Source organism: Glycine soja, chromosome 9 (assembly GCF_004193775.1).
Source record: "Glycine soja cultivar W05 chromosome 9, ASM419377v2, whole genome shotgun sequence".
Taxonomy (NCBI): Eukaryota; Viridiplantae; Streptophyta; class Magnoliopsida; order Fabales; family Fabaceae; genus Glycine; species Glycine soja.
The window spans coordinates 44,683,298-44,700,521 of NC_041010.1; the positions used below are offsets into that span (position 1 = coordinate 44,683,298).

Here is a 17,224-nt window from a genome sequence, read left to right on the forward strand (position 1 = left end):
TTTTTCTAATAAATATTTATACTTACATCTATTCTTATAAAAAAATTAATAAGTAAATACCCTTATTGAAACCCATTTATGGGATAATTTCCCACTTCATCATGGATATTTTGTGCATATACTTATTAGATTTGGGTCCAATTATTATCCTTAACAATTATAATATTTATTCACTAATTTAACAACTGCTTAAAGGGGATATGTACCATATAGTTAATATACAGGAATTTTTAGGGTTTTTTCTGTAATATTGTACTCAATATGTAATGTACCATATAGTTTTTTTTTTTTACCAAAATGTACAATATAGTTAAAGGGGATACTAATGACCTAAAATTGAATAAATAGATTCGCTAAGCAGTATTTACAATTCTTATGTACCCTGAATTCAATAGAGTTTGGTAATGAAGATCTCGGATGAACATTTTGTGATGAAGAGTTGACTTGTTTATTCTGTAAGTAGCATATGACTTGTTTTCTAGAGCCATCGGATCTACTGCATTTTGATGTGTACGAAAAATTTAGTTGAGAGGAGTCCCACTTATACATATACACACATTTATAAACCTTAGTACCTTACATGTATGAACATTACCAATGCAAAATTCAACATCAGATCACATTTCTGAACTTCTTTCCTGTACATGTATGAATTTTGTAACTTCTAGAAACCGGATTTGAGATTCATGCATATCAAAGTTCTTTCTTCAAATTTCCAAGGACTTCTTCCATGCATGCCTTGTAAGCTTCCATGCCTGGAACATGCTTTGCAATGTCTAATCCCACTGTCATCCATTTCTTCCCCACTTCAATCTGACCCAACCTCACTGGCACTGCTGCTCGGTTCCATGCAGTCATGCCAAGCCACTTTCCTTCTTCAATTGGATACTCATCTTCCTTCAAACCAACCATTATCCTATAGGCTTGCTTGTACATGCTATATACAAGATCATCATCTGTATCACCCTTGTGAATGCTGGCAATAGATATAAGCTTGCGCATAACAAGAGCAACATTTTGATAATCTGGAGCTGCTGATGAAAGGAAAGATGAGAGGCATTCATTTAAAGCAAAGGAGGCTACTTCGTGATTCAACCATGGTCCCTGTGAGGCAGCGAGACCTATTTGAAGGAGGAGGTGGGGTTTGCAAGCCTTGGAACTAGCAAAAGTTTTCACATTGAGAAGTTGTGATCCTAAGTCATTCAGCCTGCCTTGTATATCATAAGCACAGAAAGTGTATATGAAAAACCGTTCAGGCTCAATGGTATTAATTTGGTCACTGTTAACAGAGTTCCTGGCCGAAATTGATTTTAGCATCTGCATCCACACAAGAAGGGAGCGAGAAAATATTCAACAGAATTTAAAATTAAAATATAACCTAAAAAGGAATTAGTTTTATAGCATGAAACATCCTATTTTATGCATCATGTCAATCTAAAAGACTAATGCATCAAGCAAAATGAAGGTGGTTACATTTTCATACCTGCCCTGCTCTATCTAGCAAGTGTAAAGCCTGCTTGACTTCAGTTTCTGACATCGAAGTCTTCCTTTCAAATTCTAAACATATCATTGATGATACAGAAAGCACTAACGATTTACAAACCATGGAATTGTTCTCATTATCAGACCCCTCAACTAGAGCATAAAAATCCGATGCCAGTCTAAAGAACTCAGCTGATAATTCATAGTTCTTATCCTGCCCCGTTTTTGTACCAAAGTTCCATGAAGTCACAGCAAACCAATTCCATTCCCGTCTTCCAACCTCCTCTTTTCCAAAGAAGCAATCAGGACCAATCTCCGATGCTCGTGTAAGGGCATGTTTTAAGAATTTAACAACTTGCTGTTCGTTACCCGGTTCTTGAGAGAGGACTATCAGCAAGGTGCGCTCAACTGTTACTTCTGCTGTGGGCATGGACTTTCCTGAAGCATAGAAGTTTAGCAGACTTGATAGAGAAGCAACAGCAACAGGTAGAGCATGGCATGTAACAGCTTCATGTGCTGAAAGTGAGAGAAAATCTGGTTGAAAGTCAAGGCATGTTGTCATCGCTTCAATTTGATTAATAGCACCTTGGTGGTCATTCTTTTGGAGATAAATTTTGAACTGAGTTAAAATAAATGAAATGTCAACGTAAGTTCTCATGTCATTCCTGTTACAAACATGATTCTAATGAGATGCAAATGGGATTAGTTGTAAGTTGTAACCAGCTTAAAGTATTACATAGGATATCGAATGTATAGCGTCCACATAGGATAGCATCATAAATTTGTATGATGTTTTTATGTATACATATGGATACAAAAGTACCAACACACACGAAGAGAGAGAGGATGGTACCTTAAGAAAAGCACAGATAATGTTAGGCTCAAGCTGCAGTGATGGAAAAGCATGGATACAAAACTGTCAATAGTTAATTGAAGATTAATGCAACGAATGCAAAATTGTGTGAAGAACAATACCTTTTCAGCCCCGTTGATGTATTCTTGAGCACGATCCAGCTGCAGGAGACCAAGGTAGCAGAGACACAAAACTAAAGCCCTTGGCTCGAAGTATTCTGTTCTCTGTATCATATGGAATATATAGCATTGATTTTTCAAAGAGTTCCGAACTGGTCACATAATCTTTTGATTGAAAATGATCGGCAGCACTGAATCAAATTAAAATATTGAGATCAGTTAATTCATTTGGAGAGAATTTCCTAAGGATTGCAAAATGTTATGGAATGCAAATATGCATCAAGAAAACGGTAAAAAAAAAAAAAACTCCTAAAATACACTAGAGATTGTCCAAGGCTCTGTCAACACTGCTTCTGACTCCACTATAAATGCTCCTGTCCTAATTCCAAAATATAGATGGCCATAAAATGATACGCAAACCTGAAAGTAAGACAGAGCTTAGTCTCTCGGACAGTTGTTAGTTGTCCAGACTCATTTGGCAAATAGGGCAGGTATATTGTTGCAGTATAATGTATAACACATTAACACTGCATAAGCATACTTATAGTTGATCTCTTATCTAATTCTGCAATGTTTGTCAATGCAGCAAGTTAAAGGTTTACCTTTTGCAGTAGAACTAGGATTCAGGGAGAGAGCGGCAAAGAGTGACTTATTCGTTACTATTTACCTACTAGAATATGTTTGAATTTGTGACTTGACATTAATCAGAAGAAGTTTCTGAAACTGTGGATTAATAAATTGTTCCATTAAACAAAAAAAAGCAATGGGGGGGACTCCTTTCAGCAAACTATTCCTCTTGCAAAGATTAAATTTAATATTGAGCCGACGGATCCCATAAGGAAGCTTATTGTTCTTGATCTTGTACTCACAGAACATGTAAAATCAATAATAATCTAGGCATGTAGCATCACACATCTAAGAGTCAAAGAAATGAATAGGAAGTTGCTTGTCCTTTTTTGGGTTTGCCATAGCTACGCAACAGAGAAGGCAATCCTGCTTCTGCTTGAAGCACAAGCAACTACTAAATGGAGAACTCCTCTTCCTACGAAAATTCAAACTGTAATTTGCCATTTTATGTAAGGCAAGTCCCTTTCAATAGACTCAATCGTTAATTCAGCCACCAAAGCTATCCCCTTAGTGACAATTTAACCACCAACAATCATTTTATAGCCCATTCAATCACACTCAATATATTTCCTTGTGAAAACGTTTAAGATGACAAAACAGAAAGCAAATCTGAGAGACACCCCACTGCATTAGGCAAATACCAGCTAGCAGAAGAAGCAGATTAGGAAATAAATGATTCAAGAAGCAATACCAATTCCACAGAACAGCATGCATTCCCACCCTATCCTTAGCAGCCTCCTGCCTGCAAAGAGGGCCACCACCCTCTCATCAGACACAAGCTCAGCAACCACCTTACCCCTCACTCTCCCCCCTTCCCCTTCCCCGCCACCCCAACCACCCTATGCACCACCCTCACCGCCGAACCAGCACTAACATGGCACCTTCCCAACAACCCCAAGAACACCCCCTTCACGGTCTCCACCCCTGCCGTCCCCGCCGCCACGAAATAGGCCTCCACCGCCGACACCCAAACCCCCTCCGGAATCCCTTTGTCAATCACCATCACCCTCAACTCCTTCTCCGCCTCTCCATGCCTTCCCAACCCTAACCACGCCTTCATCGCCAGCACCGAAAGACTCGGATGCTCATCATCGCCAGCACCGAAAGACTCGGATGCTCATCACCGCCATCAGCGCTCTCTCTCAAAACCTTCACACACTTAATCACACACTCAAACTCCTCCTTCTGCAAATGAATCACAGGGATAAACCTAAGCACTTTCCAACTCAACCCTCGGATCTCCACCTTCTCTTCCCTTGTTCGCGCCACACCGAATCCCTTCTCGCAACTCTCCAGTGCCTCGCCATTCGCATCCTCGCCGCCGCCGTCGCTCGACAAAGCACGTTTCCCGAACGCCATGAACTGCTTCGCGAGATCCGCATAGTGCTCGCACGTGCCGAAGAGGAAGCTCTTGCTCCGGTTCAGCAGCGCCACCGCCAGGTTCGGGACCGAGCCAGGTTCAGATCAAGAAGAAGTTTCCTCTCTCCGGAGGCTGTGCCATATCTGGCCAGTCTTGTGGTAGAACGACGCCGATTTTATCGCCGTAGAGGGAATGCCGACGACGTCGCCGGCGATGGAGAGGAGGTCCGCGGCGATGTGCCGGAGTTCGGCCTGGCTTTCGGTGGCGGCGGTGGTTGCGGAGGAGGAGGAGCGGATGGCGGTGGTGTTCGAGATATCGACGCACGCGTTCCAGAGGCGGTAGCTGAGCTTCCAAATCTGAAGCTTCAACAAGTTCGGAAACGGAACGAGTTGACTCAGCTGAGTCAAGCACTGCCGGAGATCGGAGGCAGCAGTCTCCGGCGGGGGTTTGTCGGCGGAGCGAGCTTCGAGCTGTTTAACGATTGCTTCAACTTCAGAGAGGCTACGGTTGTTAGCCACCGTGTCTCGGTGGAGTGACCGGAGCTATTTGGCGGGAAATTTTGAAAGACGGGTTTTTTCGTTTTGGCCTTTGGTCGTATTTTTTTTATTTTTTTTACAGCGTATACTATTTACCTTTTATTTTGAAATTGCACCGGATAGGAAAACATTTTATTTTTTGAATTCAAGAGATTATTATGGATGCTAAAATTATTGAAATATATTTAAAATTATTTAATCAGTTGATAATATACAAACATATTAGTTTTATTTTACAAATAAAAGAATCAAAATTAGACATTAGACAATTTAAAATAAAAGGATGAAATTGTTTTGATTTCCGAAACCAAAAAATGAAAAATGAAAAGTAAAACGGAAATTATTAAAAACTCCATCCATGAAATAAAATGTGTTCACTCCAAGCAGAAACAATAGTTTAATTTTTATATATTTTCTATATTTACATGTATTATTAAAAGAATGGTCTTACTAAACAGGTGGCAACCCCCCATTTAAAATATCTTGTTTATTGGTTTTTTGTTAAATTAATCTACTTTGTTTAGTATATTGCTAGACACTCACTTCACATGTTTTGTTTAGCAACATCAAGAATCATCTTTTGAGAGGTAGAAGTAAAAGTTTTTGCATGTCTTGCTTTTGAATAATCAAGATAGTTCAGATAAATATAAAGGCAAAACCCCATAGAAATTATCTTCTTCACCCCATTCATCTTATCATGGAGCAATTGGAGTGACAGTGCTGATAATACATGTAAATAGGATTGAGGAAAACCAAGGTCCAGTGAAGAGGGATGGTATTTTAGTACTTGAAATCGAGTTATGAGAAATTATTAAAAGTGGAAAAATTTAATTCCCCAGCAGTTTTCTTTCTTCTTCGCCAATGGAGGGACTCAAGGTATCCAAAGTGAATTTAATTATTGATAATTTCATTTTAAAAATGATTAAAATTTAATTCAAAGGTGAATATAAAAAAATTAAATAGTGGATACCGGATAGACTGGGTGTTAAGAAAAACAAATCAAATAAATAAGGATAACAATTTTAATTTGAGATAATTAAAAAAAAATCGTTACGTTCAATATAGTGCATGTTTGATATTTCATGTAAAATTAGATTTGATGGAAAAGTTAGTTTGTGAAGAATCTTTACTTTAATGTGTTGGATTGAGGAAAAGTAAGGTCCAGCCAAAGAGGGATGATATTTTAGTACTTGGAGTCGAGCTATGAGAAATTATTAAAAGTGGAAAAACCTAATTCCCCCGTAGTTTTCTTTTTTTTCGCCAATGGAGGGACTTAAGGTATCCAAAGGGAATCAAGGTATCAAAAGTGAATTTAATTATTGATAATTTCATTTTAAGAATGATTAAAACTTAATTCAGAGGTGAATATAAAAAAATTAAATAGTGGATACTAGATAAACTAAGCGTTAAGAAAAACAAATCAAATAAATAAGGATAACAATTTTAATTTGAGATAATTAAAAGAAAAAAAAATCGTTAATCACATTAGTACACTTTCAATATAGTGCATGTTTGATTTTTATGTAAAACTAGATTTGATGAAAAAGTTAAGGGTGTTTTTGGTTTGCATTTTTTATTTTTTGTTTTTATTTTCTGAAAATCATTTTTATTTTCAAAAGATTAGAATTCTGAAAACATGCTTGATTTGACTTCTTGTTTTCTGCTTTCAAAAAATAAAAACACTAAAAATACGTTTTTCAGAAGGAAATATATTTTTAAATTTGCTTAAAATTCTGTGTTTTCATTTTACAGATGAGGTTTCTGGTTTCAACTGAAAACGTAATTTTATTATTTTCAATTTTTGGTTCATTTAAGAAAATATTTTCACTAAAAATGTTTTCAAATAAAAATAAAAACAGAAAAGTCAAACCAAACCTTCCCTTAATTTCTCAAACAGTTAGAATCTTTACTCTAATATGTTGGGTTGAGGAAAAGCAAGGTCCAACAAAAAGGAGGACATCTTAGTACTGGGAGTCTAGCTATAAAAAATTATTAAAAGTGAAAAAACCTAATTTCCGAACCGTTTTATTTCTTCCCTGGCCAATGGAGGGACTCAAGGTATCCAAAGCGAACTTAACTGCATACATTCACCCTTCCAAAACCAACCAAGTTTCCCAACCCATTCTCCGCCAACTCAGCTCCTTGCTTTTCAAGTCAGCACCGTACCACTTCTTTCAAACGTCGTCGTTTCCTGCACCTCATCGCATTTTAACTTCTTCTTTCCCCTTGCATTGCAGGTTCAGCGAAATCTTCCACGGCGTCGTTTTGGCCTACGATCTCAACTCGCTCCACACGTGCGCCAAGATCCTCCCCGGCGTTCACCCTTACTTCGCCGTCAAACTCAAGGTCAATCTGTTGCTCTTTTCTCCCAAACCAAACATGCTCTTAGGTACTCTTTCTTTTCTTCTTCTTCTTCTCTCTCTCTCTCTTTTTTTTTTGTCAAAATAATGCCTCTGGTTAATTCAATTAATAGTGTTCGTGATTGTTGTTTTGTTGGTTTCAGAAGGGAAGGTGGTTAAGGTTACGCAAGAGTCCATTCACGTTGTTGTGCTTGGCTTTTCCTCTGCGATTATAACTGAGAAAGATATCAGGGAAGAGTTCGTGTGCAAAACGGTGAGTGCCTCGCAGTAATGTGATTTAGTTGATGGTTGCTACTTGTTTTAGCGATTAACTAATGAGTGATTGATGATTAATTAGGGCCTGTTTGGATAAACTTCTCCACAAACGAAGAGAATATGAAAGAAAAATGAAATAAGCTTCTTCATAAACTAAAATTAGCTTATGCATAAGTTAAAAATAAGCTTTTGGAGAAGCTAATATGATATATAGAGCTTCTGCAAATTATTTTATGTATAAACTAATTTTAAGTTTTTAACTCATGGAGAAACTTATTTAATTTTTCCTTCATATTTTCTTCTCCTGCAGGTGCTTAAAGAGAAGTTTGTCCAAACTCCAAACAGGCCTAATAGTTCTATTTGTTTTAGCGATTAATTACTAATTAGTGTTGGTTTGTGTGATTCCTCTTTCTGTAGAAACGAGGGCAAGAGGTTTATGCCAGCAGGTCTCACAAGCAGCATGTGATAAAGGTCGGGACCATGATACGGTTTTTAGTCAAGAGGTGACATACTGTTAATTTGCTTCAATTAAGACTAATTGTGTAGAATGTATATTTGTATTGTGGAATTCGTTGTGACTTGAAATGTTGATGAATTGATGCACATCTGTATCATCGGGTAGTGTCACCTATCCTATTTGATACAATGAAGAAACCACAGAAACCTAGTGTTTTTGCCACTAGGTGGGGTTGGCTGCAGCGAAGAAACACGATACTTGCAGAGTTGTATGAGTAGTAACTAGCAAATAGTGAGTAATAATTTTGCATGACTGTTTATAACTGTATAGTTAGCTGTAGAAACTCCACGGTTTTGACTTATTGATTGTATGTGAATATGTATATGTATTTGTGTTGTCATTTCGTTGAACTGATTAGAGCGAGGACTCATGCCATCTTATGCAAATGCAATAGGTATCATATAATTGTTCTATGTTTCTTTGTTATTTTTTTAGGGACTTTAGTTTGCGTTTGGTTGTTTCTGTAGTAGTGTAGACTGTGGAAGGAATAATATGAACATTATTTTTTTCATAGAAATGGAAATTTATTAGAGACCAAATACAGGACACTAAATCAATGCAACTTGTGAGAATAAGATAACCTCCCAAGAAGAAAAGTCAAGATATAGCAAGGATAATGAAAATATCATGAATTGATTGTTTAAATACAATGACCCTGGATATAATCAAACACATAAATATTCTGAGTTGAACATTTCATCTCATCATAAATCTCAATGATTTATCTTTTTTGCAGTTTTGATGAAGAAATACTTCATGTTTATGGATCTCTGGTTCCCGATCACACAGGCAGCATTTATTGGTTGGATAAGAACTTGGAAGCTGATTCCCATGTTTACAGGTTTTTCTCTTATAATGTGTTTGTAGAGTCAAAAGAATATTTTTGAAAGTATATCATTCATGTTTAGCTGTCTTATAAAACTTACAGGAGCAAAAAGAAGAGAAGAATTGTGCCAGAACGAATAATGCTAGAGCAAGATGCTGTGGATGGGGAACTGTCAACCTTGGACATTGTCCAAAAGAGCAAAAAATCAAAGAAGCAAAAGCACCAGGAGGAATCTTGAATGTACCTTGGACATTTGCATTTAGCTTTTGAAACATTGGTTAGTGGAGTCTCTTGTGCTCGCTATTTTTTACGTTAGTCTTGGTTGCATCTGAATCATAGCTCAGGATTAAGGCTTCTAGAATTGTATAGTTATCTAAATTCTATTTTTTTTCATACAATAGTTGAATTTTGGATTTCCAGAATGTATGTTTGTGTAGTATCTACTTTCTGCCCTAGAGAGTCTATAATTAATGGCTATAATAAGACGAATGGCATCACATAGTAGTTAAATTTATGGATGGAAGAGTTTGAACTTGTCATCGGATGTCAAATATGTTTCGTTTTTTTTCAAGGACAGGGAGGCATGTCTATATTACCAAGGGGATGCTTCAGCACTTAGATGTCGAAAGGATTCTCCATGTTGCTTTGGAGATAGGTGCACTTGTTTCATTTAGATCATAATTCTTTCAGAATCTTTATGATGATAATTTACTGTATGGTTAAGACGCCTTAGGATGTTTTTCTGGTTGGCGTGGCAAGGCTAAAATGCCTTGGTGCATTTTCAGTTTAGGAATTACAGGTTTGCAGTCTTTTACTATTAGTAATAGCTTGAGTCCTTTGGGAAATGAGAATTATTCATGTATATCACTGAGCCCTGCCCCATTATTTAAAGAAAAGGTTGCTTATTTTTCTTGGTTTGATCACATCTGATGTTATATGATGAAACGTTCTTCAAACTATCCTCTATTGGTTTGTAGATTACTATGTTATCTTTTATGACAATTTGACTAGCTAACAAGGGACGGATTTTGGCTTTTAAATTTACAAATTATAAGTGCTCACGCGTAAAGGTTGAGGAGGGGACCCCTGAAATAGATATTAAGCTTTGCATTTAGAAAGACTCCGTTTTGATAGGTATCTAAAACAAAGGCTTTAGGATATAGTTTTTTCGTCCCGCATCCTCAATCAATGCTTTTCTTTTTTTCTTTTTTGCGAGACCAAACAATGTTTTCCTGTTAAGCTACCACTAACTTGCAATTTGCTAGTTTCTATTTTTTTTTCATTGTTCCGTGTGAAATAAAAAATTTAAATATACTAAAGCAATTATTTCAGTAGAACTGAGTCTCAAAGTTTTCTCTAATACTAGTCTCGGTTGTAGTAAAGATAGTTGGATCAGTAGTCTAATCTTCATTTATTATTAAATTTTATAGTGCAGTCAAGACATTCGAAAAGTCCTTTTAAACATCTCTGCAAGCAATATGGAGTATTATAAACAGTTGAAAAATCAATATTATTCTTGGAGAGGTTGTTTCATAATTTTAAATGTAAAGTAGTATTTCAGGAGTATTCGGTATCCTTGAATTTTGTTCTTTATATAATTCAAATGAAAATCACCAGGCTACTAAATGCGTGTCGTTTTCACGGTTGAGGTGAAAACCAAACTCAATTGCAGTTTTCTCATTAGTGGTTGAAAAAGTCAAATAATTTGAGTTCGACAGTGAATACTAGAAAGCATACTATTTAGTGAAATAATGGGAAATCTCTTATTAATTTACGTAAAATGAACCCGCATGGCACGTTGTGTCCAAATTTGGGTCTACGAAGTTCTAGTGTCAATCTAAGATGATTGGTTTGGAATTTGGGATGGTGCGCAAGTTCTATGATGTTTCATTGTTGTTTTTTTTAGTCATGATATTTCACTGTTTAATCTTTTATCCCTTTTCCCTTGCATTATTTCTTGTTGAGGTCATAAAAGTAAAATAAAAAATAAAATAAAAATCATGAAATGGCATTTTGGAGTGACGTAAAGCTTTTCAGTTACTTTTTTCTATTTTAAAATTAATGTAAGAACAATAGTAAAAGAAATGAGACAATCGGGTCCTTGATCTCTACAATAATTGTCTTATATCAATAATAGAATATCTAAATTTAATTGCTAATTAAATGAGATGAGAGAAAAAATAATCACAATAAAACACTCCTAACTGATATGCCCATATCCCCATATATATATATATATATATATATATATATATATATATATATATATATATATATATATATATATATATATATATATATATATATATATCAGGATGATAAAAAAAATGAGACAATACAAGATAATAGTACATTTGAATAAACTTAATTAAATATTTATTGAGAATTTATTACTTTTTCAAAAGTTAATTATGAATTTTGAACCCAAAAAATAATCAAGTTGATTACATATGTACTTTAAAACTTTAAGTAATATTGTTTTATACTAATAGTTTAGTTTAGTTAGAAATATATAGAATATAAGAAATTTTAAACTTCTAATGACTCTTTATCTCAATCAATTTTTTTCTTTCTAAATTTCTCAATATATATAGAGTATGGATAGGATGGATTAAATTAACTCTTTTCCTCTTAGGGGCCAAATAATTGTTATAAAATAGCAACTAATTTTTTCCTTTATAAATAAGGATTACATTCTTTGAAAGTTGATTGTTATTGTAGAATTTTACTTGTAATATTAGGAGTTCAAATACTGAAGTCATCTTTATAGAAATGACTTTACCTAACTACAAACTTCACCTTAAAGGTTAAACTCTTGATTTTATCCGTGAGAATTCTCAGTCAAGACTACTGATATAACATATATATAGCATTAGATATTGATTGTTAGATCTAATAAAATCCATTTGTAGGTGTGAGAGGACTGTTTCCACTTAAGAGTAAAAAAAGTAAATTTTGCCCATTATAGCTTATATAAATAATTAAAGTTGTCTGATCACTTAAAATTTTACATAATGTTAGAGTTAAGATGGTTGGCACTCTAAAATTTTGATGAGTAATAAAATATTGATACTTAAACGTTTCAACGAGAAAATGACTCATTTGCTAAGTGTGTAGAATATTTTAATGTGTTTATAAACACATTAAAATGACTCTTTGAAGCATAACGTTCATTAATACCAAAAAAAAACACATGACGTTCATAGAGTTAGAAAGAATGAAAGAGCACCATTAACCTCAGTATTAACTATTTCATTCTTTCAAACCTCTCATTCTTTATTCTCAATTCATTCTTCAAACATTTTTCTTGTTTGGTATCATTGAACCTTTATATTTTATAAATATTAAATTTATAAAATTTTAGATAAATATTAAATTTATCTTTTTGAGGTTTCGAAAAAATAAACAATCTAGATAAATATCAAACAAGAAGTCTTTAATTAATTAGAGTATAGAATTTTTTTTTATAAAATACTTGAAAAATGAGGAGTTCTTTATTTTTGTAGAAAAAATATTTTTAAAAAATAAAAAATTATATATATATATATATATATATATATATATATATATATATATATATCTTTATCTTTTAACGCTATGAAAATATTGACTTGAGAATTTGTAGTTTTTAAAGATACCTTTTATTGCAGTAAAAAAAAAGAAGAAGAAGATACCTTTAATTAAAGTTTCGAAAAACTCGCTTAGGAATCCAATTGTCTGTTCTACTTTCATACGCCTCTTCAATACTTTTTAAAATGATTGGTTCCTTAACGTTTTTAAAAAAAGTAAAAAGAAAAATTCAATTCAACTTTTCTTTTGCTTTTCATTTATCTATTCTTACATAACATCATATTTAATCTTAATTATTTGTGTAAAATATAATTATCTATAAAATTTAATGATCACATGCACCAATAATTATTGCACTAATAGTGTAAATTTACACTATTATCTAATAATGAATTATCAATTGATATAATTTTAAAATAATTATTTTAAAAAATTATTATATGTGATTATCTATAATTAGATGACATATAAAATTATTTCATGTTATCCATATAAAATATAATTTTTTTCCTCTTAATTATGTTTACTTTCATTACTCTCATAATAAATCACTGATCTCACTTAATATATATATATATATATGTCATATTTAAAACATTACTATTATGATAAAAAATAATTAGAACAAGAGATTCAATTTTATTGTTTGATATATCTTAAAAAATAGAATAGCACGAAAAAATGAAATTAAACTACAACATATCTTAATCCTACTACGTGTCAAATGGTACTCTGTATATCTGGATGACTAAAATAGAAATTTATTTTCAAAGAGTTATGATATTCAAATTTTTTATCACTTGTATCCTATACAGAAAGTTATAAATGTGATCTTTTTTATATAAAAAAAAAGTAATAAATATGGGCATTTAACGCATCTGCAGCTCACTACTAAGTTTAATACTGTTAATCAAAGGGAAACAATTTCACACTGATTATTCCACACACTTCATAAACTCATATTCTTTTCTTTTTTTTTCTACATTTCTCAACATATTATCTATTACATCCATCTCTTCTGTTTTTTTCTTTTTCTATATTTCTCTTTCTTACATTAATACACCCCCAAGAATGGGGTGTAAATTGATTTTTCCTATTTTCAAAAGACAAAGTTTTAAAAAAAATAAAAAATAATTCTCTCTTTATTTAATTTTTTTTCCCCAAAACACACACCTCATTTTCAGCAAAAGCAAGTGAATTAGTCAAAGAAACAAGGTCGCTAAGTCTTGGCGTTGCTCAATAGTCTAGTCGTCTCTGAAGCTCCCACAAAAAAACAAAAAACGCTTACCTTAGCGTGTTTATTTGTTTGACCCGCTGGATGAATATCTTTCTTCTCTTTCTCTTATGTGTTCTCATTACAATTCATGAAACACGCTCTCTTCTTTCCCATCATCACTATTTCTGATTCTCTCTCTCCCTTGGTCTAGTCTTCCTTTGTTATGCCTTGCCCTTTCCTTCGGGCAAAGTGGTGTTTCCATGTTGTTTCTGAGTTTACTTCCTCAATATCCCAGGTGGGAGGTATTTCAGTCCTTTTCTGCAAAATTCACGTGATTTCTGAATCTGGGGTTCCTTCTGTTTGTGCTTGTGTTGATTTATGTCAAAAGGGTTTCTCAGGTTTTCTTAAAAATGTATTTTTTATGTATGTTCAGTGATTGTTGGTTTAGACTGTGAATTTTGTTCTCAAAGGGGGGAAAATTCGTTGCCTTTTTGTGTTTGATTTATTAGTTGGTGTGAATTGTGAAGTGCTGAATTGAGTTGATGATGTTTGTTTTGTTGTGTTTCAGGATATGTGTGTGTTCTTATGAAGGTTGCAGTGCTAAGGAGTCTATAGATTTTATGCTGCAGCTTCATTAGATACCAATTTTGGTGAATTTTTCTTGATAACTTGTTCTTGGATTTTTGTTTTGTGGTGTTGATGAAGATGGCTATGGGTGGCCTAATTTCCGGTGCTGGTGTTATTATTGTTAGTTTCTTTCTGCTGATTCTCTGTGGCATGGTTTGTGGGACTGAGAGTGATTTATTCTGCTTGAAAAGTGTAAAGAGTGCACTTGAGGACCCCTACAATTATTTGCAATCTTGGAATTTCAATAACAATACCGAAGGGTATATATGCAAGTTTATTGGGGTTGAGTGTTGGCACCCTGATGAGAACAAGGTCTTGAATCTCAAACTTTCCAACATGGGACTCAAGGGCCCGTTCCCTCGCGGCATTCAGAATTGCACAAGCATGACAGGATTAGATTTTTCGCTTAACAGACTCTCTAAAACCATTCCGGCTGATATATCCACACTTCTTACATTTGTGACAACTCTTGATCTATCTTCAAATGATTTTACTGGGGAGATACCTGCATCCCTTTCAAATTGTACCTATCTTAATACTCTTAGACTTGACCAAAACCAACTCACCGGTCACATTCCTGCAAACTTGAGTCAGCTCCCGCGGCTTAAGTTGTTTAGTGTTGCCAATAATCTTTTGACAGGGCCAGTTCCACCCTTTAAACCTGGTGTAGCTGGTGCAGATAATTATGCAAATAATTCAGGCCTGTGTGGTAATCCCTTGGGTACTTGCCAGGTCGGGTCTTCAAAGAGTAACACTGCTGTTATAGCTGGAGCAGCTGTTGGTGGTGTGACTGTTGCAGCATTAGGTTTGGGCATTGGAATGTTCTTCTACGTGCGCCGTATTTCTTATAGGAAGAAGGAAGAGGACCCTGAAGGAAACAAGTGGGCAAGAAGTCTAAAGGGAACTAAAAAAATAAAGGTAAGCTATATTGTTGCATGGCTTATTACATTTGTGATTATACTATTACTATACTTAGAGCTGATATTCATTTTTCTTCTTAGATTGATCTTTATTTTAGGAAAATTGTTCTATTGTGGAAAGTTTCATGGGTAATATGTTTATTGCAAGTTATCTATTTTGATAATATTTTCAACTTCATTTTTTAACAAATGATGTATCTTCTTGACTTTGTTTATTATATTAACACTGAAAAAATCTTTTACCTACTGCTGTACCAAATGCAAGAAACAATATATTTTCTGTAGCAGATATTAGAAATGCTGACAATAGTTTCTGTCTGTTTAGTTTCTTTTAAATTTACAGAGCCTCAGTTCATGTGATTTGAACTTTCATTTATTATGCCTAATTATTCTGAATTGTACATCAGGTTTCTATGTTTGAGAAGTCAATTTCAAAAATGAACTTGAATGATCTCATGAAGGCTACTGATAACTTCAGCAAAAGCAATATTATTGGGACTGGAAGATCAGGAATTGTTTACAAAGCTGTCCTTCATGATGGCACATCACTCATGGTCAAGAGATTGCAGGAATCTCAATATTCAGAGAAAGAATTTCTGTCTGAGATGAATATACTAGGGTCTGTCAAACATCGTAACTTGGTTCCTCTTTTAGGTTTTTGTGTGGCTAAAAAGGAGAGGCTTTTGGTCTATAAAAATATGCCAAATGGTACCCTCCATGATCAACTACATCCTGATGCTGGTGCATGCACCATGGATTGGCCTCTAAGGCTCAAAATTGCAATTGGAGCGGCCAAAGGATTAGCATGGCTTCATCATAGCTGCAATCCCCGCATTATCCACCGAAACATAAGCTCTAAGTGCATCTTGTTGGATGCTGATTTTGAGCCCACAATTTCTGATTTTGGCCTTGCTAGATTGATGAACCCGATTGATACACATTTGAGTACTTTTGTGAATGGGGAGTTTGGGGATTTAGGTTATGTTGCTCCTGAATATACAAAAACTTTGGTGGCTACTCCTAAAGGGGATATTTATAGCTTCGGGACCGTGCTTCTTGAATTGGTGACAGGTGAAAGACCTACCCATGTGGCTAAAGCTCCAGAAACTTTTAAAGGAAATTTGGTAGAGTGGATTCAACAGCAATCTAGCAATGCAAAACTCCATGAAGTCATTGATGAATCACTAGTTGGGAAGGGTGTAGACCAGGAGCTTTTCCAATTTCTGAAGGTTGCAAGCAACTGTGTTACAGCAATGCCAAAGGAGAGGCCTACCATGTTTGAAGTATACCAGTTTCTAAAAGCCATTGGGATTAATTACAATTTCACAATTGAGGATGAGATCATGCTCCCTATAGACACTGGTGATGCTGATAACTTAGAAGAACTTATTGTAGCTCGAGAGGGACATAATTGAAAAGGTATGCGAGATATAATTAGGGCATGTAATCAATTTTAATATGTAAGTATCTCTTGCCTTGTGGTCCTAAAATAAATGTTAGTGCTATATATAGGTTTTATGGTCCAGATCCATTTGTGTGCTATCAATATTGAAACATCAATTTAATATCATCAACCATGAATGCCCATTATATATAGGTGACTTGGTTATAATCCCTATTTTGCTCTAATTTCCTTGTTCTCTCCCTTGAATGTTGATATGTTGGTGGATTTTCTTTCCCTTTTAAGTACTTTATGAGTTCAATGAATCGAGTTATGAGTTACTGTCATTATTAATTTTGTTCTCGTGTGGTTTAAACGTGCAAACCAACTAATTTATTGGGGCAAAATTACAAGAAAACCATAGGAGGGTCATCATGCTAAGCTTCATTTTACATTTTATTATCTATGCATAGTAGACCAAGTATGCATTTAATACCCTTTCTGTTGCTTCCACAATCCCATGTGCATGGGTGGATGTTCATGTAGGACGTGGGCCAATATATACATTCTTGGTC

General features: G+C 34.5%; 2 protein-coding genes and 1 pseudogene across 5 annotated transcripts; 2 read left to right on the forward strand and 1 right to left on the reverse strand.

The window, feature by feature from the left end:
• Positions 1-363: 363 nt before the first annotated feature.
• LOC114368537 lies at positions 364-5,108 on the reverse strand (annotated as a pseudogene).
• A 1,889-nt stretch (positions 5,109-6,997) lies between these two features.
• On the forward strand, positions 6,998-9,853 carry LOC114367199. 3 transcript variants are annotated; one of them, XM_028324337.1, is made up of 7 exons: positions 6,998-7,130; positions 7,215-7,366; positions 7,481-7,590; positions 8,010-8,095; positions 8,846-8,950; positions 9,038-9,212; positions 9,508-9,853. In XM_028324337.1, exons 1-6 carry the CDS (start codon positions 7,021-7,023, stop codon positions 9,171-9,173), a joined length of 699 nt encoding a protein of 232 aa, XP_028180138.1. In that variant the 5' UTR covers positions 6,998-7,020; the 3' UTR covers positions 9,174-9,212; positions 9,508-9,853. The 3 variants fall into 3 exon arrangements, with proteins under 3 accessions (XP_028180138.1, XP_028180137.1, XP_028180136.1); XM_028324336.1 differs by having other exon boundaries at positions 9,513-9,853; XM_028324335.1 differs by lacking the exon at positions 9,508-9,853 and having other exon boundaries at positions 9,038-9,474.
• A 3,919-nt stretch (positions 9,854-13,772) lies between these two features.
• On the forward strand, positions 13,773-16,954 carry LOC114425134 (probably inactive leucine-rich repeat receptor-like protein kinase At5g48380). 2 transcript variants are annotated; one of them, XM_028391920.1, is made up of 3 exons: positions 13,773-14,023; positions 14,290-15,266; positions 15,676-16,954. In XM_028391920.1, exons 2-3 carry the CDS (start codon positions 14,421-14,423, stop codon positions 16,681-16,683), a joined length of 1,854 nt encoding a protein of 617 aa, XP_028247721.1. In that variant the 5' UTR covers positions 13,773-14,023; positions 14,290-14,420; the 3' UTR covers positions 16,684-16,954. The 2 variants fall into 2 exon arrangements, with proteins under 2 accessions (XP_028247721.1, XP_028247720.1); XM_028391919.1 differs by having other exon boundaries at positions 13,773-14,016.
• Positions 16,955-17,224: the final 270 nt, after the last annotated feature.

Coding starts and splice junctions, on each gene's coding strand:
- LOC114367199 (XM_028324337.1), top strand. CDS start 7,021: ATGGAGGGACTCAAGGTATCCAAAGCGAACTTAACTGCATACATTCAC. Junction 7,591..8,009: donor AAGAGTTCGTGTGCAAAACG/GTGAGTGCCTCG, acceptor CTCTTTCTGTAG/AAACGAGGGCAAGAGGTTTA. Junction 8,096..8,845: donor ATACGGTTTTTAGTCAAGAG/GTGACATACTGT, acceptor TCTTTTTTGCAG/TTTTGATGAAGAAATACTTC.
- LOC114425134 (XM_028391920.1), top strand. CDS start 14,421: ATGAAGATGGCTATGGGTGGCCTAATTTCCGGTGCTGGTGTTATTATT. Junction 15,267..15,675: donor AGGGAACTAAAAAAATAAAG/GTAAGCTATATT, acceptor ATTGTACATCAG/GTTTCTATGTTTGAGAAGTC.